Source organism: Ahaetulla prasina, chromosome 3 (genome assembly GCF_028640845.1).
Source record: "Ahaetulla prasina isolate Xishuangbanna chromosome 3, ASM2864084v1, whole genome shotgun sequence".
NCBI classification, from domain to species: Eukaryota; Metazoa; Chordata; class Lepidosauria; order Squamata; family Colubridae; genus Ahaetulla; species Ahaetulla prasina.
The window spans coordinates 107,011,749-107,036,014 of NC_080541.1; the positions used below are offsets into that span (position 1 = coordinate 107,011,749).

Sequence of the window (24,266 nt, forward strand, 5' to 3'; positions counted from 1 at the left end):
TTGTCCAAAAAGAAGAAAAAGAAGATGTGGGTAAGACAGCACCACCACCAGGTGGGTTCGTAACTGGCTGACCAACTGCACTCAACATGTAGTCCTCAACGGAACTAAATCCACGTGGAGGGAAGTATGCAGTAGAGTACCCCAAGGCTCTGTTTTAGGCCCAGTACTCTTCAACATCTTTATCAATGACTTGGACGAGGAGATAGATGGGGAACTCATCAAATTTGCAGATGACACCAAGCTGGCAGGAATAGCCAACACTCCAGAAGATAGGCTCAAGTTACAGAAGGATCTTGACAGACTTGAACATTGGGCGCTATCTAACAAAATGAAATTCAACAGTGAAAAAAGTAAGGTTCTACATTTAGGCCAAAAAAACAAAATGCACAGGTACCGTATATGTGGTACCTTGCTCAATAGTAGTACCTGTGAGAGGGATCTTGGAGTCCTAGTGGACAACCATTTAGATATGAGCCAGCAGTGTGCAGCAGCTGCTAAAAAAGCCAACACAGTTCTGGGCTGCATAAACAGAGGGATAGAATCAAGATCACGTGAAGTGTTAATATCCACTTTATAATGCCTTGGTAAGGCCACACTTGGAATATTGCATTCAGTTTTGGTCACCACGATGTAAAAAAGATGCTGAGACTCTAGAAAGAGTGCAGAGAAGAGCAACAAAGATGATTAGGGGACTGGAGGCTAGAACATATGAAGAATGGTTGCAGGAACTGGGTATGTCTAGTTTAATAAAAAGAAGGACTAGGGGAGACGTGATAGCAGTGTTCCAATATCTCAGGGGCTGCCACAAAGAAGAGGGAGTCGGGCTGTTCTCCAAAGCACCTGAAGGTAGAACAAGAAGCAATGGGTGGAAACTGATCAAGGAAAGAAGCAACTTAAAACTAAGGAGAAATTTCCTGACAGTTAATAAGTGGAACGACTTGCCTGCAGAAGTTGTGAATACTCCAACACTGGAAATTTTTAAGAAAATGTTGGATAACCATCTGTCTGAGATGGTGTAGGGTTTTCATGCCTGGGCAGGGGGTTGGACTAGAAGGCCTCCAAGGTCTCTTCCAACTCTGTTGTTATTATTATTATTATTATTATTATTAAGAAATCTTCAGACTCAGATGGTTTCTCAGGGCAATTTTACCATGGTTGGCTGGGGAATTCTGGGAGTTGAAACTTGCCAATGTTGAGAAACCCTGGGAGCATAGAGTGTCCTTGGCAGTTTTTTTCAGATGTACATTTGCCAATTCTTCAGGCTGAGATAGAATGACCAGACCAAAATCACCCAGCTGACTTTCATGCCTAAGGCAGGATTAGAACACACACTTTCCCAATTCTAAACCAAACTTTGGATTTCTTTCTAGACCATAAGCCTACCCAATCATATTCTCAGATTTATAACACTGGATAAAATTACACATATCGATTTAATGTAGATAATTTTCAGCATCCTTTAATCCCTCTTAATGAAAATACATACTTTTATATAAAAAAATATTTTTGCTTAGCCTATTTTCTGTTATTTCATTCCTTGGTACTAGGATTTAAATTATGTAATGTATACTCTCATGGTTTTTTTTACTATAAAATGATTTTGGTGATGATGCTTTTATTGCTTATATAATATGTTTATAACTACTGCTTTAGTTTAAGTGTTTTCTAAATACTCCTGTTATTACAAAAGCTCCCAGGGAAAAACTAAGCTTTGATATCCAAAATTTTAAAATAAATAAACATGTCATAAATATTTCACACAGCATTTCATAAAATGCCCTTATTTAATTTAATTTCATATCCTTATTTAATAATAATTTAATCACACAGAAAGCATTCTGCTGGAGCAGACCAACAGCCCATCTAATTTTGTTTAATTTAAGTTTAATTTTAAAAAAAGAAATATTGTTATTAATTTACTTAGAATACTAAAAAGATAGTAGCTTTAAAAATACAAAGTACATACATGTACACCATCACGATTTCTTTTCAAGATCTAGAACTTTATGTAGAATCCAGAAAAGCAAGGTGAAACAGCCAAATAGATTGAAAACATAGAATAAAAAATAAGAAAAAGTAAAGATAGCAGTTTACACCAATACCATGCACCATCCTTCTTCAAACAAAGCCCAGTTTAAGTCCACACATGCTAATTAGAGATTAGAGACCATACGCAAAGTAAGATCTTTAATCTAGAGATATATTGTTGCCTGTTTTCCACCAAAGAGAAGATATATGGAGTATTTTTCACACACACTCAAGGTCAATATTGAGAGACCTGGATAACATATTATTGAGTCCTCTCCTAAGCTGTAACGAAGAGAAGATTTGCTTAAATGCCAGTAACAGTTTGTTCCATAAATGGGCCCTATCATTACTGGTGAGAACTACAGAAACTACAGTTCTTTTAACTGCAAATACTGTAAATTTACACATTAAATGCTACTTTTAAATGGATGATTTGGGTGTCAGTTTGAACCAAATCTAATAAATAAATAAAATAAATAAATCTGATAACCTGCCTCAAAAGACTTGGTGGTCTCCAAATTGACTACTAGATGTTAGGCTTAAGGTGCCCTTGTGTTTCTTAGTTACTCATAAGGTAAATTATTCCTCTTGGACTCCTCTTATCCTAAAACCCAGGGTAAAGGGAGAAAAACATGATGGTGGCTGCAAATATTATCTGAAGACTATACCTGTACATCGATACTGGCATTCCTGGTTGGATGGGGCAGAGCCAGTGATAAAGAGATCCCTTACATCTAGATGCTTATAACCTCCCCATTTGTTGTATAGTATACAGCAGAGGTGGGTTCTATTTACCCTTACTACCAGTTTGCATCGTGTGCAGAAGCTTCTGTGCATGCACAGATCACTTTTGATGATGTTCGGGTCAGTGGGCGGACCCTCCCACCGATTTTACTACTGGTTCTATAGAACCGGTCTGAACTGGGGCAACCCACCACTGGTATACAGTATTGTAAAGTAACTATTATAGTCATAGATTATGGTTTAAATCAAGAAATCAGTTCCATAGGCAGATCTGGTACTAAGGAAGACTGGTAATTATCAGAAGGGCAATCGATAAGCTTTTAGGGAGCTGGCATACTAGAGTACATTTTTAAAATTATTGGTTTAAACTCCATAGGTTAAAAAGGGAGACTATTATAGATCTATTTCAAGTTATTTAGCTATCATCAGCTAGCCTTACCCTTCTGGGATTCAAACCTGGGCTTGCTTGCATATGAGGTTGATGTATTAACCTCTAAGCCACAGGTTCTCCTTGCTTTCTCAGCTGTACCAGGGGAAAGATTAAGTGAGTTTTTTCCTATTGAAGCAATCTGGTCTACCCAAATATGGGAGGGAGCATACTGCTTCCCTTTCGCCTTTCAACCCTAATCCAAGAGCCCTCACAGGCAGTTACTTTCACGACAAACTATTTTGTGTTAAATTTATATTTAAATTTTAAATTATATTTAAATATATGTATATTATTCATATGTATGTGTGTGTGTGATATGTTATTCTATATATAACTATATATTGTATATATGTTATGCTCTATATAAGTACAGTATATAGAGAATGTTTTGATGGCAATTGCAAATTAATAAAGGAGATACAGAAGGATCTTGACAGACTTGAACATTGGGCCCTATCTAAGAAAATGAAATGCAATGGTGAAAAAAGTAAGGTTCTACATTTAGGCAAGAAAAACAAAATGCACTGGTAAAGTATAGGTAGTATCTTCAAGATCCCTCTTACTATTTACTACTTGCTCAATAGTACTATTGAGTGAATAATAAGTAGTAAGAGGGATCTTGGAGTCCTAGTGGAAAATCATTTATTTATTTATTTATATTTAATCAAATTTTTATACCGCCCTTCTCCCAAAGGACTCAGGGCAGTTTACAGCCAAATAAAACAAAACAGACATAATAAATACAGAATAAAATACTATTAAAAAAACTTATTCAATTTGGCCCAAGTTAAAATCTTTAAAAGAATAAAACCCACTAAAATTAAAAACCAAATAAAAACTAAAAACCATATGCCAGTCCTGCGCGGATGAATAAATATGCCTTCAGCTTGCGGCGAAAGGTTCGAAGGTCCAGAAGTTGGTGAAGTCCTGGGGGAAGTTCATTCCAGAGGATGGGAGCCCCCACAGAGAAGGCCCTACTCCTGGGGGCCGCCAGCCGACATTGTTTGGCAGACGGCACCCTGAGGAGTCCCACTCTGTGGGAGCGCACGGGTTGGTGAGAGGCAATTTAAATATGAGCCTACGGTGTTCTGCAGCTGCCAAGAAAGCAACCACAGTTCTAGGCTGCATTAACAGAGGGATAGAATCAAGAAGTGTTAATACCACTTTATAATGCCTTGGTAAGCCCACACATGGAATACTGCATCCAGTTTTGTCACCACAATGTAAAAAAGATGTTGAGATTCTATAAAGAGCACAAAGAGCAACAAAGATGATTAGGGAACTGGAGGCTAAAACATATGAAGAACGGTTGCAGGAACTGGGTATGTCTAGTTTAATGAAAAGAAGGACTAGGAGTGACATGATAGCAGTTTTCCAATATCTCACGGGCCATAAAGAAGAGGGACTCAAGCTAGTCCCAAAAGTACCTGAAGGCAGGACAAGAAGCAATGGATGGGAACTAATCAAGGAGAGAAGCAACCTAGAACTAAGGAGAAATTTCCTTAGAACAATTAATCACTGCCTCCAGAAGTTGTGAATGCTCCAACACTGGAAGTTTCTAAGAAGAGAATGGACAACCATTTTTCTGAAATGATATAGGGCCGTGATGGCGAACCTATGGCATGGGTGCCACAGGTGGCATACGGAGCCATATCGGTGGGCACGCAAGTGTTGCCCTAGCTCAGCTCTGGTACGCATGTGCACGCTGGCCAGCTGATTTTCAAGTCTTCCAGGCCCACCAGAAATCGAGAACTGTTTCCAGTCTCCGGAGGGCCTCTGGGGGGGAGGCCATTTTGCCCTCCCCAGGCTCCTAGAAAGGCTCTGAAGTCTGGGGAGGGTGAAAAATGGACCTACTGGGCCCACTGTGCCATCGCATGCCTAAAGCGGGGGTCGCACACACATGCGTGGGCGAGCAGGGTGCATTGAATTATGGGTGTGAGCACGCATGCACGCAACCCCTCCGTGCTGTCCTGCTTTTGGTATGCAACGGCAGAAAGGTTAGCCATCACTGGTATAGGGTTTCCTGCTTAAGCAGACCTCCAAGGTCCCTTCCAACTCTGCTATTCTTTTCTTTTCTTTTCTGTTCTGTTCTGTTCTGTTCTGTTCTGTTCTGTTCCGTTCCGTTCCATTCCGTTGTCTCTCACACCCACACCCACATATGTATTTGTTGTACAATTGTAATTTTTGTACAATTACAAAAGTATAGACATATTATATATATTTAATCTTTTATTATATTTTTCTTCACTTAATTTTAACTGCTTAAGTATTTTTATAATGCATACATCTTTCTGTTTTGTTCCTCTTTTCCTTTATTTTAGAAGTAATAAAAATTATTTTAAAAAGGAGAAGATAGTAGATAGGTTAGGAGGCAAAGAATGAATACTGCTGCGCCTCAAAGTCCAGTGCTTACTGGAGCATAGACTGATTATCATAGTTTGATCTAGAATTCATAATTCTGGGGACAGCCATCTTGATCTAATGGTATTTGAAAGGTCAGGATGCTCTTTCCATTGTCTTCTGAAGGAGCCCCCAAACTAGTATCTTCAAGTTAGCAGTCTCCTATGGAGAAGGCATTTCTAGTGATTGTCAGAAAGCACAGTAGCCATACTGTCCTCTCTCTCTGTAATTTTTAGGCTACTAAATAAAGAGAGACAAATAATGAGAACTGATTTGACCCTCAGATGTTTACATACTCATCCTTCATCCATCTACCCGCCCCCTGCCACCCTGATTATACACATTAATGAGATTTAGGAGGCAGCCCAACTCCATTAGACTCTAGGCAGCTTACAATATTAAAAGGTAGTAAAGCTGTAAAAACCCAGAATATGCATATCCAGAAAAGATCCTCTATCAAATTAGTAAGGATGACATTATATTCGGACCAGAGAGAGCAATCCTATTATTAAAGCTCATCCAAACAGAAGCCCATGGCATTCTCTCCATAAACCAAACAATACCAAATTGTTATTAGTCCTTTCTGCACCTGCCATTTGCCTCAGTAAAATTTATATAGAATAGCTCACTGATTTACAGCTGAATAGTATTGGCTTTCTTTCTACTGTTCTTAATAGCATCAAACTTGCTACCTAAGATTGTCACAACACAATAACTCATGGAAGAGCTGCTTATGACTCCACTTCCATGGGGTAAATAACATTAAATGTAGCAAGAGCTGCAATAGCATTTTCCATTTTACTGCATATATTTAGGTATTAGAAGAAAAAGTCTATTGATTTGTAATTTGTCCTGCACAAATGTGTATACGTGAGCCATGGTGGCACAGTGGTTAGAATGCAATTCTGCAATTACTTCTGCTGATTGCCGGCTGCCAGCAATTCGGCAGTTCAATTCTCACTGCCTCAAGATTGACTCAGCCTTCCATCCTTCTGAGGTCAGTAAAATGGAGATCCAGATTGTTGGGGTGAGGTGAGGTGATATGCTGACTCTGTAAACCGCATAGAGGGCTGTAAAAGGCTGTGAAGCGGTATATAAATCTAAGTGCTATTGCTATTTTGTGAATGGGCTTTATAATTTGAAAGACCAAATTGGATTCCAACTGAAGTTTTTAATGAAGTTAAATCTAGGGTTAGATTCTTTCTCTAGGTTCAAATCCTAAATCCACAAAAACTATTACATGATGTTATGTTAATTAGGAGAAAGTGTTTGGTAGGCCAGGGATGGAGTTAGTAATTTCTGGAGCTATCAGAGATGATCATATAATGGCCTCGCTGTGCCTGGGGGCTCAGAGTGGACTTGGATGAGCAAAGAGCAAAGTAGCCAGTCCAGTTGCTCTTCCCTCATTCTATGAATATGTGGATAATCTGTTTGGGGGAATTTTGGAGTCAAACCATTCGGAAACAATCTGGTTAGGATTTGCTTTACAAAAAGAAAGATGACAGATGAAAAATATTCAGTGTTTCCTATAGTATACAACAGTTAACATAAAAGAGAAAGAACTGGGTCGGAATAATTCGTGTTAAATAAAGAAAAACAATCATATTCAAAAGACTGTATTTTCCTGATTGAATCATATATATGTGTGTGTGTGTGTCTGTATGTATATATATGTATATGTGTCTATATGTGTGTGTGTGTGCGCATATACATACATACATACACACACACACACCACCCATCTTACCATAAGGTAATTCTTACAGACATAAAAAATACATCTACATTAAAACCTGAATAAATTAAAACCAAACATTAAAATTTAAGGACACATGGGGAAGGTTGGGGGCTGGACAGGGGGAAGGTAGGATCTGCGGTTACTCGATCAACCACATCCACTGTGTGGTTCCCCCACTGGGGCCCCAGACCAATGGCAGAGTGAGGTCTTTAGACCCTTACAAAAGGAGAGGATAACCTCACATTGTGGGCGGCAAGATGTTCCAGGGGCCACCTCTGCCAGCGCAAGTGGGACGAGCCAATCCCAGTGGGATGAGATGGTCCTTCGAGTAATCTGGACCCATGCCATGAAGGGTTTTAAAGGTGATCACCAACATCTTGAATTGCATCCGGAGGCAGACTGGTAACCAATACAGGTCATGGAAAAAGTGTTACAGGGGCCATTCTTGGGGGCCCCAAAACTGCCTGCACCACTGCACCAGCTGCAAAATGAAATGCTCTTCAAGGGTAGCCTCATTTCAAGTGCATTATAATAGTCCAACTGTGAGATGACTAGGGACTGAATGGCTGAGTGCCGGCAGTCCTGATCCAGTAAAGGCCGCATCTGGCACACAACACAAATCACCTAACAGCACAGGGAAAACCACAGCTAACCCTGGAATCAATAGCAAAGTGTGGAGACTTGCATTTTGATGAAAGTAAAAGTAGGCTAGTCACTCACATCACGAAACAAGGAATCACAACTTTAAAACTTTTCAACCAAATAAATCCATCTCCTGAACAGGTCACATCGTTCTTTCAGTTACCAACTCAAGGTAAAAGTCAAAAATAGACCCAAAAGACGTTGAGAAAATACAATACTTTGGGCAAAGGTAACTAGGATGTGGAGTTTTGAACTCCCTCTTCAGTGCAGGACTCCTGACAGAAACAAAGGGATTCCTCTTAAAGTATTCTATCTATGTGTGAAGTTTTTGACCCAGGACTTGGCATAGCTATCAAAACAGATCTGGACAGACCTGCAAAAACAAATATCTAGATCAGAGCAGGATTATGAGAGCAACTGTAATAAAAGCTATGGAGAGGGAAACAGAAAACACTGACCTATTGATCAGACAAATTGGTAAGTCAGATTCCAGAAACAAAATATTCCATTCCTACTGCCATTCAATGCTACATGCATCATGATTCTCCTCAGTGTCAAGATTTTTTTATACATACACCATTTATGATATCTTACCCTGTTATCCCAGCCTAAAGCCATTAAAATCCTGATTTAAGACATCGAAATCCTGCCAAGCAGGATAATAACTGATTACATCACCACCTACAAAACATAGAGTGAGATTGAAAGCCCAAGCAGTTTGGTTTTAAGTGAATTCAAGTGCTGCTATGGTTCATTTTCTAGGTTGTTTTCATAGTCTTTTTTTATATGCTGATTTTAATTTTGTTTTCTGTTTTATAAGAGTACTACACTGTTACATAAATGCTAGTGTGGACATTCAAGAGCAAGCAAGAACACTATGCAGACGTATCTTTTGTAGCAGAATGTATAATACATAAACTAAAAAGGATAGTTGAGATAAGCAAGTAATAATTAATTGCCTATTAGTTACGGATTAAATTCTTATAATTCTCTCCGTGACTCATAAGAAACACATTTCACAAGAAAGCTCATTAGTTCCTATTGCATTTCAAAACTGATTTTAATTTAGATAGAATGTCGGAACACAATGTGCATGCAAGTTTAGAATTTGTTCTGCTATATGGATTAGTTTTTCGATAAGCAGATCTAGGATGAAAGAGATACGTGAGGCTATTCATTTATGTTTGCATTGGAAGAGAAAGGATCACAATTCAGTGTTACAGCTAACATTGGCTAAAAAGGCTGAGTGATCCTTGGCGTATCCTCTGCAGAAAGATTAGGAATGAAATTCTAGATAGCAGCTCTAAGTCAGTCAGTCAATCAAGCATTCCAATTTATTTTGACCATAGATCAGAAACAAAGGAACATTTTCATCCCAATAACTTAAAAATAGCCCAGAGATCGATCTGACTGCTTTATTCAAAGCTGCAAATTAACATAGATCACATTGAGATGAGTGGACCAACTACACATTTTCTATGTTTTTAAATCTCTTTACTCTTTAAGCACATTTTAGACATTTGTTACTTAATATGTCACACTACAGTCAATTGATTCTTTTTTATTAATATTGCCTTGAAAGGTTATCTTTCTACTAGTTGCAAGCCATATAATGGTATCTTCTTGTTTTGAATATAGTATTAATTTTATTGTCTCCCATCTTAAATTAATAAGCTTAATCATCTCAAAGTCTAATGATTTCATAAAGAACCAGCCATTTCATTTCTTGTGCCTAGTAAGTATTTTGTGATTGTTGAACTGAAATAAGCATAAATAAGTTGACTAAAAAATACTATGCAATCCTGCAAAGAGAATTTTCAGATACTATGATTTTCTTTGAATTTATTCTATTAAAATTATTATTAACAAACAACACTGCTTGCTGTTTTCTAAAACTTTTTCCTAAACCATTAACTTAAAAATGCCCAAGAGGTAAGCCCTGATGTATATTCAAAAGGGGGCAGTATTGCATGGTAACATTCTGCTGTGGGATGTCTCTATTCAGTCCTGTAAAACACCACTGAGCATTCAAGGAGGCCAGGCCTTGAAAAAACTCACTTAACTTGGCTAAGAACAGTTTGTCTACAGCCCAGGGTATCCGAACGGGGAGGGGGAAAGGGGGGGGACTGTCAAAAAAAGTCAAGTTGGTGTCTGTTCCTTTTTATGTACACTGAGAGCATATGAACCAAGACAAATTCCTTGTGTGTCCAATCAGACTTGGCCACTAAAAAAAAAATTCTATTATGTACATTACACATGTACCTCCATCACCGTTACTAGCCCTGAACACCTCAACTTCCTCAAGTTTGCCTTTTGTGGAGGGCAAGACCAGAAGACATAAACTTTGACTGATGTGATGGCTTATCTTTTTGGTTGGATATTATCATTTGATTATCACAGGTTTGCCTACTTGACCTAAAGTTAAGCAGCTTCAAGAACTATTATGATTATGGTTTGTCGCACAGCCAGATGTTCAGACAGGATTTGGCATTTTTGTCCACCTATCAAGTCCTTCCAACTGTGTTACCCCGCTCACTCACACACACAAGTAAATGTGGTTTAGTGAGTTTATTAATGTTCCCCAGCAATTCCCTTCACCAAGACTCAGAACTGCCCCAATTAAGTCCAGCTACAAGCAGGCCAAGATTAGTCCACAAAGCAATGGCCCAATAGTCCATAAAGCAAATGAAAGTTGCTCAAATAACTCCACCAAACAAACTTAAATCATTAGCTGTCTGCCACTGCAAGCTTTCCCCAGCTGAAGCCTCTTCCAATTCTCTTTCTGCCGGCCATTCAGAGCCATTAATCAACTCAGTTCCTGATGTGCCAGGAATGGGCTCATTCTCTCTTGACCTCTGAGAAGGAATCTGGGGAGTCGTCCAAGAGAGACATCACACCAATGGACCTTAGGTAAGCAGATGTGGATGTTTGATGGTCTTAAAAGATATCTTCACAGGATGTAAGCTATTCCAAGCAAAGCTGTCTTTTGCAATTGACTCATGGTGAATTTCTCAATGCTGATGGTGTTCAAGTGGTGCTCCAGTTATTTTGGGTTTATACCCAAGATGTCTATTATTATTGGTACTACTTTTGTTTTCTTTTGCCACAATCATTCTATTTTTATTTTCAGGTCTTTGTACTTTGTTATCTTCTTCAGTTCTTTCTCCTCTCTTCTGCTGTCTCCAAGCACTATCCAAACATTTTGTTTTTCTTATCAGTAATTATTAAGTCTTGGGTATTATGAAGCAGGTGCCTGTCGGTTGTTTGTTTGTTGTTGTTGTTGTTATCATTAAAATTTATATGCCACCCATCTTTCAATAAGGTGATTCTTACAGATCATAAGTTTATCATTAATAGATAAGAAATTAACTGAATATAATAAAAATATTACAGAAAATGGAGATAGCTTAGTTTCTCATTTTCGACAACAGTTCCAATAGCTGGTTGGCTGAGGAAATGATAGGCTACTAAGTGGTTGTGGTGGTGTGGAACCTGGAACAATATTGGATTTATAGAATGCTATTGCCTTTCTTTCATTTTGCTGTCTTAGCTCCTTGGCTCTTGTGTGTGAATCAAGCTGAAAGCAATTAGTAATCAGCAAATTGACCTTTAGCATCAATCCAGACATATGGAGGACACTGTTCTGGATCTTTGTTTATTAAGAGAGAGGGGGAGAGAGACAGAGAGAGAAAGTATGCTCAAATAAGCAATTATTTTACTATTTTTTCCAGGAAATGACAGAAAAGATATATGATACAAAGTTCAATATTCTCTCTGGAATTCAACCCTGAAACTTTGAATACAGAATACAGTAGATGCTACCATAGTTCAATTCAAGTGCATCTCGCAGATCAGTTTTTTAAACATGTATTTGCTTTTTTGTTTTATCCTGTGAATCAGAACTTGGATGGGAACAGTTATTTCACTTTTCCTACTGAAAACTAGAAAGTTTTTAATGTCTTAATTTTAAGAAATTTACGGTATGAATAGGCAATATTAATGTGACCCCTTGCTGTTTCATCTCTTTTAAGGCAGCCAACATAATATGCATGCAGGCAGATAGTAACTCACACAGAAAGCATGCAAAATTACTGCTCCATGCCGCCGATCTTCATTTGTAAAGACGTCACTAGGGAATTCACGGAGAGCTGAGAAGGAAAAAGAAAAGAAAATTAAAACATTGGAAATAGTTGAATTGTAATAAAGCTATATTAATTAAACAAGCAAAGTAGTTTTATAGACTGGCAATCCTTGTATGTTCCTATATTATGGAAATTATCCTACATTGCATATTATTACCAAACTACTTCATTTTACATCTTAGTGTAAATACGTATAATTAAATTTGATGTTATAATAATCAGGCTTGAAAGATCTATCAAATTCTTAAAACAATAAAATTATACTTACAATACTGGTCATAATTTAGAAGCACATTTAAAAACTTTTGATTAACATGAGACAATACAAACTTGAGAGTTTTATCATCTCTACAATTCAGAGCAATTCCCAAGTAAGTGAATTTACTTATTTCAAAATCTGTACTAACAGAGGATATATTAAAGGGGAAATAGTGATGGCAACTGTAAAATGAATGGGGCTAAATGTATTATTTTCTCACTATCACTGCATATAATACTAATTGTGGGAAAAATAATAGAATAGAATACTTTATTGCCCAAGTGTAAAGACACACAAGGAATTTGTTTCTTGTGCAAAAGTTCTCGGTGTACATGCAAAGCAACAGAGTAATAATAAGCATAATAATAATATCAATAAGAGGGAATAGTAAAGCAGATGGGAAGGATAATAATAATACTACAGCCATACAACATGATGTATTTAGAAATAAGACAATATTGTGAGAATTAAGTGTTCAGCAGAGAGATAGCATGAGGGAAAAAACTGTCCCTGTGTCTAGTTGTTTTGGCATGTAATGCCCTATAGCGGCACTTGAGGGAAAGAGTTGAAACGGTTTATGTATAGGATGTGAGGGGTCTGTATATATTTTCTCAGCCTGCATTCTGACCCGCGCAATGGTCTTCTAGGGAAGGCAGGCTGGCTGCAATTGTTTTTACAGCAATCCTACCAGTGGTGGGATTCAAATAATTTAACAACCAGTTCTCTGCTCTGACTGGCTGGGAAGGGCATGGCTGGGGGTGTGTATGGCCAACTCACCATCAGTCACATCAAGGGGTGCCTCCCCTGGCCCCTCCCCTCCCAGCTTTCCAATCTCTGTGTGTGTATGTGGGAGGAGGCAGCGGCAGGGGCGGCTTCTAAGCAGCATGATCCCCCCTCCCCAGTCAGCCAGCTCCACCTGACCTACTCCCTGAGTCTCGCTATTCTCCTCACCCTCACCCTCAAGTGGCGGCAGGCTCTGCGGGACAACTGTGCCTCTTATTTTTCCCACAGCGTGGCATATGCTTGCTACTTTTTCTTGTCTGCTTGCAAGTGGCGATTTTCTCTGCTTCTCTTGGGACGCTGCTGCAGGCACCATACATCACTTGTTGAGGTTGAGCAGAGAAGCCACTGTCACACCACTCCCCCTCACTTCCCCGAGCACAGAGCTGAGGCCATGTGCTTCCACGCCTGGCTGGCCACCAGCAAAGAGCCGCGTGGCCGACTTAATGCCCCGTGCAGCATTGCCCAGCTGCCGGTGGGGATGGAGCAGCCAGCCCACCTTGGGCTGGCTGGTTGGAGCAGTGCTGCAGCCAAGGCCCCCGCACTGCAGCTGAAAGAGAAGGCACTACGCATGAAGATCCTCATGTAGGAATCTATGACCGACAGGTCAAGGGGGCGGAGTGCATGGTGTGGGAGCCCATTGTCCTGAAAACCTCACAGTTTTTCAGAAGGCTGAATGAAGTTTTCAACTGAGTGAGGAAGCACTGGGGATTCAGGCCCTTCACACCACATCCAGCCCATCGGAATTCACTGCGCTGGGCCAGGAATGATTCCTGCAGACCCCGCCGCGGCTTGAGCAGGGAGGATAACACTGAGGAGGAGAAAAACCACAAGGTTTTGCTCCAGGCAGCTGACCCTGCAGTGGCGGCTTGAATGTCCCAACTAAAGTTGTGTTTGCCATGAATCACCAATGTTGGCCTTGATGACTTCTGTGAAAGGCTTTTTGATACCCTTTCGCAGCCCCTTTTCGATCTCAACTGCTTTCAGGACAATGGGCTCCTGCACCGCATACTCCACCACCTTGACCTGCCGGTTCATAGATTCCAGCATGAGGATCTTCTCGCATGGTGCCTTCTCTTTCAGCTGCAGTGTGGGCGCCTTGGCTGCAGTGCTGCTCCAACCAGCCAGCCCAAGTCCAAGCTGGGCAGGCCACTCCATCCCCACTGGTGGCTGGGCGATGCTGCACAGGGCATTGAGTGGCTGTCAGCTGCGTGGCTCTTTGCCAGCCAGGCAAGGAAGCACATGGCCTCGGCTCTGCACTTGGGGAAGCAAGGGGGAGTGGCGTGACAACAGCTTCCCTGCTCAGCCCCGACAAGTGATGCATGGTGTCCGCACCAGTGTCCCAAGAGAAGCAGAGAAGATTGCCGCTTGCAAGCAGACAAGCAGAGGTAGCAAGCATATGCTGCGGTGTGGGAAAAATGAGAGACCCTGTTGTCCTGCAGAGCCTGCCGCCGTTTGAGGGAGGGGGCATGAGGAGAATGGTGAGACTCAGGGTCAGGTAGAGCTGGCTGACTGGGGAGGGGGGGATCATGCTGCTCAGAAGCCACCCCCGCCACTTCCAGAAGTTTGGGTGCCTTGGCTGAAGCACAGATCCCTTCCTCCCTCCCTCTCACACACACACAAACAGAGGTTGGAGAGCTCTCTCTCTCCAAGCACCCCGTATACACACAAACAGCCTATTTGAGGAAAGGCCACACGTGGCTGGGCGTGCTTCCCAGCAGAAGGAGACGTGGTGCAATGGAGCCACTGTGGCTGCTGCTTGTTTAGGGTGAGGTCCTGGCTATAACGGGTGCCTTCAGGTTTTTTCCACTGCAATTTCACTGCTTGCCCCACCCACCACCAGCCAGATGCCCTCACTTCCCTCAAGCATTGCTTTGCCTACCTGATTTCCAGCTCTGTTGGTTTTTTTGCTATCGTGTGCGGGAAAACAAAAGTTTGTGGGACTAAAAAAAAATTTCAATCGATTCCAACTTTGCGAGATTTTTTTTCTTTCACGAGATGTTGAACTTGATTGATTGCACTTTATTTTTAGTCCCAGAAAGTTTTGTTTCTCTGCACACGATGGCAAGAAACGCGACGGAGAAACGCTAAGGAGTTGGAAATCAGGTAGGCAAAAAAATGTTCGGGGGAAGTGAGGGCAACTGGCCGGTGCCGGCCAACTCTTCTGCCCATAAAAGCCTCGTCTTTGATTGCTGACACCAAAAGGCAGAGCAAGAGCTGCTGGGAAGAAAATAGTAGGCCCAGAGTCTGGAATAACCTTCCTCCCTGCCCCACCTTTCCCCAACTGCCACACTCCCAAATTACAGTGAAAGTGAGGGGCAGGAAGTCTTGCCATGCCTGGTGAGGGAGCGGGAGAAGAGGCGGCAAGGGGAGATCCAATTTTGCTCCACATGCCCCAATGACAGGCAGTGGCAGCCCAGCCACTTCCCTTCCCTGCCCTCTCTGGTGCTGGAAGCCAAGTGTCAGCCACATGCCCAGTCACCCATGTAGAGACAGGTAGGCCGTGGCAAAGGCAGGCAAGAGGGCTGGGCTGTGTGGGAGGCAGCTAAGGGAGGAAGACTCACCAGGCAGATCAGCTGGGCTGCAGGGGGATGTGGCTGACACAAGCGAGGGAACCAGAGAGCAGCAGCAGCTATGCCACAGGTGTGACTGTAGCCATCGGTTAAGGTGGGCAGGGCAAGATAAGGAGTGAGGGGTGGGGCCAGCCAGCAATTTAACAAATGGTTCGGCTGAAGTTCGACGAACCGGTCAAATCTCACCACTGAGTTGTTGTGTCTCGTCCGATCTCACCACCACAGCCGGGGTCTGCTTATCTGCTTCCGAACGCTGAAGAATGTCCTAGCATGCCTCCCGGCCCCAGCCCTGGCTCCATGCCCAGACAGGCTGAGGAGGGGGCATCTCCCGGCCCCAGCCCTGGCTCCATGCCCATACAGGATGAAGAAGAGCAAGTATCTCCAGCCCCCAGCTCTGGCTCCATGCCCAGGCAAATGGAGCAACTAGACCCCTCTCCCTCCTCCACAGCATGTGAGCCTGAGGAAGGTCAATTACCAACAGCTGCCGATTGGAGTGACCCTCGCGTCAGAAGACTTGATAGGCGGAGGCAACAGAAGGAAGGGAGGGGCAGGCCTGGATAAGTGCTGAGTCATGGAGCCACACCCCATGGCCTATATAAAGGATCTGCTTTCTGGCAGTCTCTGAGTCAGGCAAAGTCTAAACATATCTTGCTGAAGTCACTTTCTGGTCTCCTGCCTGCCCTGAGGACTTTGCTAGGACTTTGGCAGAGCTGCAGAGGCACACCTGATTCGGATTTCCCTGACCCGGCCGTCAGCGAAGGAGTGGGACACGACATGAGTCCTACTATCTGTTAAGAGTCTGTACCACTCCTGTTCGGTTTCTATACCAAACCAGACAGTTATAGAAGTACAAATGACAGACTCAATAATTCCTCTGTAGAACTGTATCAACAGCTCCTGGGGCAGACTGAACTTCCTGAGTTGACGGAAGAACATTTGTGCCTTTTTTGTTGTGCCTTTTTAATGATAGTTCTAATGTTAAGAGTCCATTTCAAATCCTGGGAGACTATAGAACCAAAACTTCGCAGGATTCTGGGATAGAAGGACTCCTCCTAAAATCACTCTCTTCTACAGTTTTAAGCATGTTCAGCTCCAGATTGTTCCAGCTGCACCATAGGCCAGTTATTCAATCTCCCGTCTATATGCAGACTCATCACTGTCTAGAATGAGACCAATGATTGTTGTACCATCTGCAAATTTCAGTACTTTAACAGAGGAATCCCTAGAGATGCAGTCATTGGAGATGCAGTCATCTCTGTTTATGATAGGAAACACCATGTAATGTATGTTTCTTATTAATGGCACATTTGCTGCTGGACTACTATGTTTAGACAGTGATTAAGATTTTAAGAATATAAGGAAAACTTGCTTGCTTAGAGGAAAAGCCAACTGAATTAGTTCCCTCAGGGGCAAACTAGCTGTTTATTTGGAAAAAAATAGATAAAATTTGAGCTCAATCATATTGGAGTGCTGTTGTTGCTCAGCAACTGACATTCATAGTCATTTTGTCAGCAGCAATGCAAGCTAATGAAGCTCCCAGTCTGAACTGGTCACTAGAAGGCATTCTCCACCTTTGATATCTTGAATGTGAAGACCTAGGTCAATCTATTCTTTTGTCAGTGCCATCTATTGCTGGAAAATGTGTAATTTCTATTAAATGTTCCCTTCAAAGAAAAAACATCTAAACACATGCAATAGAAATAAATTGATCAAGGAATCGAGGCTTTTGAAAAATTTTGGTGTCATTTTCCAGTTTCTTACTTTTAGACAAAGCTTTCATCTCTCAAATAGCAAGCAGAGTACTTTCCAAAGTGGTGCATGGATATGCATATTGGAGAGGAGGCAGAGATGCTTTTGATCCCAGGATAATAGTCTTTGATCACAAGGGGTGTTTTGATCCAGAACTAGCCATCTTTTAACTCAGAAACAAACACAGAAAAAGCACCTTGCTACATAGGGTCAAAAAACCCAACATTCACTGTTTTCAATAGTGAACATGAACAGTTTTCTAGAAAGAGTACAAGGCAAACATAAATGTGTTTTTTCTCAGCATCTCAGAAATAAACTCATCCTGGTGATATTTAGGTATTTTCTCTCTAACAACAAATTCAAAGGCAGAATTCTGACAGATGTGGTAGAAAAACAGGTCTGTTAAGTAAGAAAGAACATCTTGGGAAGAGACTTGAAGGTTGCTTCCAGTCGGTAGGCCACAAACGGCTGCTGACTCATTTTCCATAGCCTACATATGCTTGATACATTCATACTGTCTCCAACAGTAGCCATGAGCTTGCTCTCTTACTTCTCAGAACTTTATTCACAGCCTTCCATCCGTTTTTCATGGGAATGGGTGTGGATAGGTGAACAGAAGTTGTGAACACCAGGCAGGCAGGCAGGCAGGCAGGCAGGAGGGAGGGACACAGGCAGGCAGCCATCACATTTTTCCTCTCCCTGGATTTGTCTTTTTCCAGTCCAGCTAGACACAGTGAAATGAAGCCACTATTAGGCTACTTGGGTTGCAACATAATCCTAGCACTGGGTTACTTGTGGTATGTTCCCAAGTATGGTAATAGGTGAAGGAGAGTGGAGAGGTTAAGCAATAAGTTCCACTTTTTGGTTCCCCCTATAAAGATGTCATACTTGAGATTTGGGAGGGAATAAAGTTATCATGTAAAAAAGTCCTATTCTCCCCAAAAGAAAGGGGGGGAAAAGCCAAGCAAACAGTAAGAAACTTGCAGCACCATCCTAAAAGGCCTTTCCACACTAAGGGAGAAGTGGCCTGGAAGCTTCTACTAGAATAGAATAGAATAGAATAGAATAGAATAGAATAGAATAGAATAGAATAGAATAGAATAGAATTTTTATTGGCCAAGTGTGATTGGACACACAAGGAATTTGTCTTGGTGCATATGCTCTCAGTGTACATAAAAGAAAAGATATGTTCATCAAGGTACAACATTTACAACACAATTGATGGTCAATATATCAATATAAATCATAAGGATTGCCAGCAACAAGTTACAGTCATACAGTCATAAGTGGAAAGAGATTGGTGATGGGAACTATGAAACGATTAATAGTAGTGCAGATTCAGTAAATAGTTTGACAGTGTTGATGGAATTATTTGTTTAGCAGAGTGATGGCCTTCGGGAAAAAACTGTTCTTGTGTCTAGTTGTTCTGGTGTGCAGTGCTCTATAGCGTCGTTTTGAGGGTAGGAGTTGAAACAGTTTATGTCCAGGATGCGAGGGGTCTGTAAATATTTTCACGGCCCTCTTCTTGATTCGTGCAGTATACAGGTCCTCAATGGAAGGCAGGTTGGTAGCAATTATTTTTTCTTCAGTTCTAATTATCCTCTGAAGTCTGTGTTTTTCTTATTGGGTTGCAGAACCGAACCAGACAGTTATAGAGGTGCAAATGACAGACTCAATAATTGAAAGGACCATGGTGTAGCTCAGGTACTTTTTGGGGGAGAGGGGTGGGCAGGTTATTCCAGTTTGTTCTAGAGGTTAAGGTACCAGGCTGCAAAGCTGCAGACCATAAATTCAAGTCTCACCTTAGCCTGAAGGCAGCTGGATGATTTTGAGCCAGGCTCTTTCTCAGCCCAACCAACCTGACGGGGTTGTTGTGGGGAAAATGGGTGGGGGAAGGTGTATTGGATATATTTGCCACCTTATATTATTAGTAAAAATAATAAAGGCGGGATACAAATAAATAAATAAATAAATCCTGCAAGGCAAATTCTGGAAGGAGTTTCTCTGGGGCTAAGGAGGCAGAAGCAATGAGCTGCAACAATTGTCAAATTGGGGGAAAAGGTAGGAAGCACTTTTGCCTCCAACAACAAAAGGCATAGAAATTTGATTGGAAGCAGGAATTAAGTATGCCTTCCTGTCAACGTTTTAGTATAAGGCAGGTTAAGAAACAGGCATGGCAGGGATCCCAAGAATGCTGTTTATTGTAGTAATCTAGGCCAGTGGCCTCCAACCTTTTGGGCACCAAGGACCAGTTCTGTGAAGAGAGGTTTTTCTGTGAACCAGAGAAGGCGTGCTTTTACATGCTGCCTGCATTCCACGGATGGGGCTTTGCTTGTTTGCATGGGCAGGTTGCCGGCATGCCACGGACCGGTACCAGTCCACAGACCAGGGGTTGCAGACTGCTGATCTAGACTAAGAGAATTTTGAAAGCCTGTCTAAATTTCTTTGTCCCATTTAATACTAAACAATATCAAGGTGGGGTTACTTAGGATTTCTTTCCCAGCCTTCTGTCTTTCTCAGTTCTGTGTAATTTTTTCTACGGGTCCCCTCTTACTGTTCACTCTTTCCCTGTCGCCAAGCCAGCTCTAAATCTGCTATACTTCCTTGAAAACAGCTTCTCTTGGAATGATGGTCCATCTGCAGCAGACAGCTTTGGTTCTCTAATAGTGCTGAGCTAAAATGCCCCACATCCTTCTCCTTTTCCTAGACCGGCTGGGGTTGATGGAGTTGCAATTTAGCAACATCTGTACAGCTTCAGATTATAGATTAGAATATAGTGATTAAAATGATTTTTGTACTTATGCATGAAAAATATTTGGTGTTACAATGAAATAGTCTTCATGCTGCCCCTCTTACAATTTGAGTTAAGATTCCTGCCCTAATTTGCGCCAGGCAAACAAGCGAAGGGGACATCATACTTCCCCCACCAGTGGAGCCCGAGGAAGGTTGTATCTATCATTGCTGTCCATATGAGAATTAAGGCTGAGAAATAACTCCTTCACTCGTGGAGCTCCTTATAGATTATTCATAACTCCCCAGCCTTCTAGAGCACTCCTATGGGAGGTGAAGATATACTTAAACATTGTGTGACAGGTCCTGCTTATCGGGGCTCAAAATTATTTATAGATGTACCATGACTTTTCTCATTCTTTCAGATAGCTGCAGCCTTCACATCTGGTGATAGTGAATTCCATAAATTCATGTGAAGAAAGAATTTTTTAAAAGTCTATTATTATTACATTTATAATGATATGAGAGAAGGAGAATATATTTTAGCTACTCTTTTTGTACCATTTTTAATTCTGGAAATTATTATAATGCTGTTCAGACTCTAAACACTTGTACCTAGCTTTAAATGCAGAATAAATCAAAGGCTCAAGAAAACTGAAAGGCATGCCTGTAATTCCCTCTTTAATCCAAGGATTTTAGCGTAACTGTTTTACCTGTAAGAAAAGCAATGTTCACCCCAAACAATTTTTACAAGGTTGTATCTACAGTAAATAGGCAAAGTGTGAGCAGGATTTAACTACTCATATACATGAACCTAGTAATCCCAGTGAATGCATCTCCCCACTTCCCACAACTCTGCTTCATCACAACTAAATTGGGGGGAGGGTAAGAGATCTGTGGCAGGATTAAGTAAGCACCCCTGCATGTGGGTTTTGAGCAAATAGTAGCAACAAGCTACTGCAAAAACACAAGGGTTCAACCCTCACTGCTATTGCATTTAGACATAGATAAAGAATGGCAAACCTAACTGTAAGATGGTTGAATTGTATATCTGGGGATATATAACTTTTCAGGTTAATTTTTCAGCATTTGAAAAAAATACTAATCACTACATTTGCTAAGGCTTGTGGCTGCAAATCCACAGACAAAGGAAACAGCTGTAGTACCGTAGTTAGTCATCAACTGGACCAGTGGTTTTTATTGATCTGACCTGAATATATACTAATACAATGATGACAAACCTATGAAATGAATGTCACAAGTGACATCTTACAATGTTTGGGGGACACAGCATTCACCTACACCTGACAATAACTGTTCTTGAAAGTACGTCCCATTCTTGCATAATTTTCGGAGGCTGCTGAATCTGTGTGAGGATGGGTGCTCTAGTGCAGCTTCCTGAGCCTCACAAAGTCATGCAAGAACAGGCTGTGCTTTCATGTGGGTTTCAGGAGCTGCAGAGACCATGGAAGAGCATTTTCCAGTTGCTTCAAGAACAAAGGCCTCATGTGACCTGGAGTTGCTTCAGATAGGCTGCAGGGGCTGTCAATGGAAAGAGAACACTGCCCCGAAGGTAAGGAAGCATCGGGAACCATGTGCTCTGCTTCCACAGGTTACAGAGTAATCTGTGCAGGGCTGAAAGAGATGAGAACAAGGTCTCCTTCCCCCTTTCTGGGTGAGGAAAGGCATTGGAGGATTAAAAGGAGGCCAAGGGCCTCTGGTGGCTCAGACTGCTAAGACAGTCTGTTATTAACACAGCTGCTTGCAATTACTGCAGGTTCAAGTCCCACCAGGCCCAAGGTTGACTCAGCCTTCCATCCTTTATAAGGTAGGTAAAATGAGGACCCAGATTGTTGGGGGCAATAAGTTGACTTCGTATATAATATACAAATGGATGAAGACTATTGCTTAACATAGTGTAAGCCGCCCTGAATCTTCGGAGAAGGGCGGGATATAAATGCAAATATAAAAAAAAAAGGTGCAACAGATCCTGGGGCTCATGCGCACAATTGGACTATTTAAAAAAAAAAAAGAATGTTTAAAGAATAGTTTTTCTTTTGCCTGAGGCTGGGATGACCTACCAGTAGAAGCAAGTTAGACATTTCCCAAATTATTGACATGCTGAGCCAATTTGTTTTGCCATCACTGTACTAGTCAGTAAAAATCAAGAAATATTTTCCATACTCTCCATATTCTACATAGATCATCAGAAGCCAAGCTATTACAAGTGGATGGTTACTAAAAATGATAAGATCCTCCATCATATTCCCTCATTCGTTACACATTTTAGATAGGCTTTGCTTTTCTCAAGACAATGATTTATGAACAACCCCATGTTTTAGAAACCCATGTTTTCTCCTTTTTCTTTTAGTTTTAGTTTGGCTTTCATGGTTTTACAATGAGATCAATTCAAAGAAAGAGTGCTTAAGCTAAGGGCTATTTAAAAAAACCCAATCTCCAGACTTCTGGCAGACATCGCAGTGAGATCAGACATGAGGAATGGGTCTCTGTGCTCCTGCGCAGAGTTCTCCCCGTTGGAGGGCTCCAAAAGGAACTAAAGTCACCCTATAGGGGTAGAGAAGAAAAGAGGGGCGCCCTGCAGGTCGCAGTGAGTCGCAACTCTCCCGTTTGACCCTGGGCTTTCTTCCCTCTCATCCATTATGGCTGCCAAGAAGCTGGGACAGCTGAGGCAACAAAGAAAGTGCAGGAATGGTGTAAATGTATAGTGATTGGAATTGGGTGAGATGACTCCCTTTTTACCTAGAATCTAACCCTAAAAGGAAAAAAAATCCAGGAAAAGAGACTCTTAGAATGAACTGTTAAAGCAGCAAACAACTACTTAGAGAAAAATCCCAGATCTGAAAGAAAGGAACTAAGGGGAGAAAAGTAAAAAAACTTTTAAAACATAGAAAATTGGACTTTTAAATGAGGTAGACACTGTTTTGGAAAGGCATTTTAAAATGCTGGAACTATCTACTTAAATAACTGACTTTGCTTCCATAAATTGAATTAAAATTGGATTAAAAACTTGCCAGATTTGAGACAACACTGAAATTTAAGCTGAGGGCACCACCTACTGATGAATGGAAAATATACCCTACTCCTGCAAGTCTGGAAAAATTTCTGATAAGGGAAATAAACAACATTTATCTGGAGAACTGTGGTGATACCTACTGTTCTATATTTATCTACTTTATGACTATTGGAGGTTCGATTGCAAGAACAAGAAAGATACCCAAGTAAAGCAACTCTTGAATGTTAAGATATATGACTAAACTTATGTGGAGTGGACTCAAGGAGATATTTGGAAAACTTCCTGGACTACCTAAATGGAACTGATCGAATAAACCTGGGATATAAAGAACTATGATTATTGTACTCTCTGAGAAGCAATGTTAGCTCTGAATATATGGTTTTTGGACTATTGAGCAAGAGTGGAACTTACTAAAATAAGACAAGATGCTCCACCAGGGGGAAATGAATGGAATTTAAAAAGAAATGGTGTTGATGTTCCAAAGCATTAATGACACTGTGACAAAAAAAAAAACACCACAGGGAGATAAAGAACCTAATGCATGGCACAGATGGGAAAATAGAAAATAATTTACAGGGAACAATGAATAAAGATCAAAATGTCCAGAAAAGGGAGGAGACAACAGAAAGAATGGAGGAAAAGTTACAACACACAAATCAGCAAATAAAGCAAGAAGACAACAAGAAGAAGACAATAAAGATAATAATGACTGATGAAACAAATCAAGGAAAAAGTATTTTAAGAGATTTAAAAATGGAATTGGATAAGCAGGAAGATACTTTCAAAAGGGAGATAGAGGCTTGGACAGATACTTTGGAGGTCTGGTAGCATAAGATGGTAGAGATGGGAGAAATATTTAGACTGAAAAGTAAAGATGTAGGTGTAGATAGAGACAAAGATCCAAGAGAGGAGTGTGGGAGGCAAGCCAAAAAATTAATAAGAATTGAAGTATTAAAACAGGCAAGATGGATAGAAAGGAATTGCCTTTTAATATAATGGAGGCCTGACTAAAACCTA

At 41.1% G+C, this 24,266-nt stretch overlaps 1 protein-coding gene across 2 annotated transcripts in view; it reads right to left on the minus strand.

The window, feature by feature from the left end:
- SLC24A3 (solute carrier family 24 member 3) overlaps positions 1–24,266 on the minus strand; it is a 205,385-nt gene that overhangs the window by 64,332 nt on the left and 116,787 nt on the right. For both annotated transcript variants that reach the window (XM_058178333.1, XM_058178334.1), the window contains exon 3: positions 12,054–12,130. In XM_058178333.1, coding sequence (XP_058034316.1) covers positions 12,054–12,130 — 77 coding nt within the window. The remainder of the gene's footprint in view (positions 1–12,053; positions 12,131–24,266) is intronic.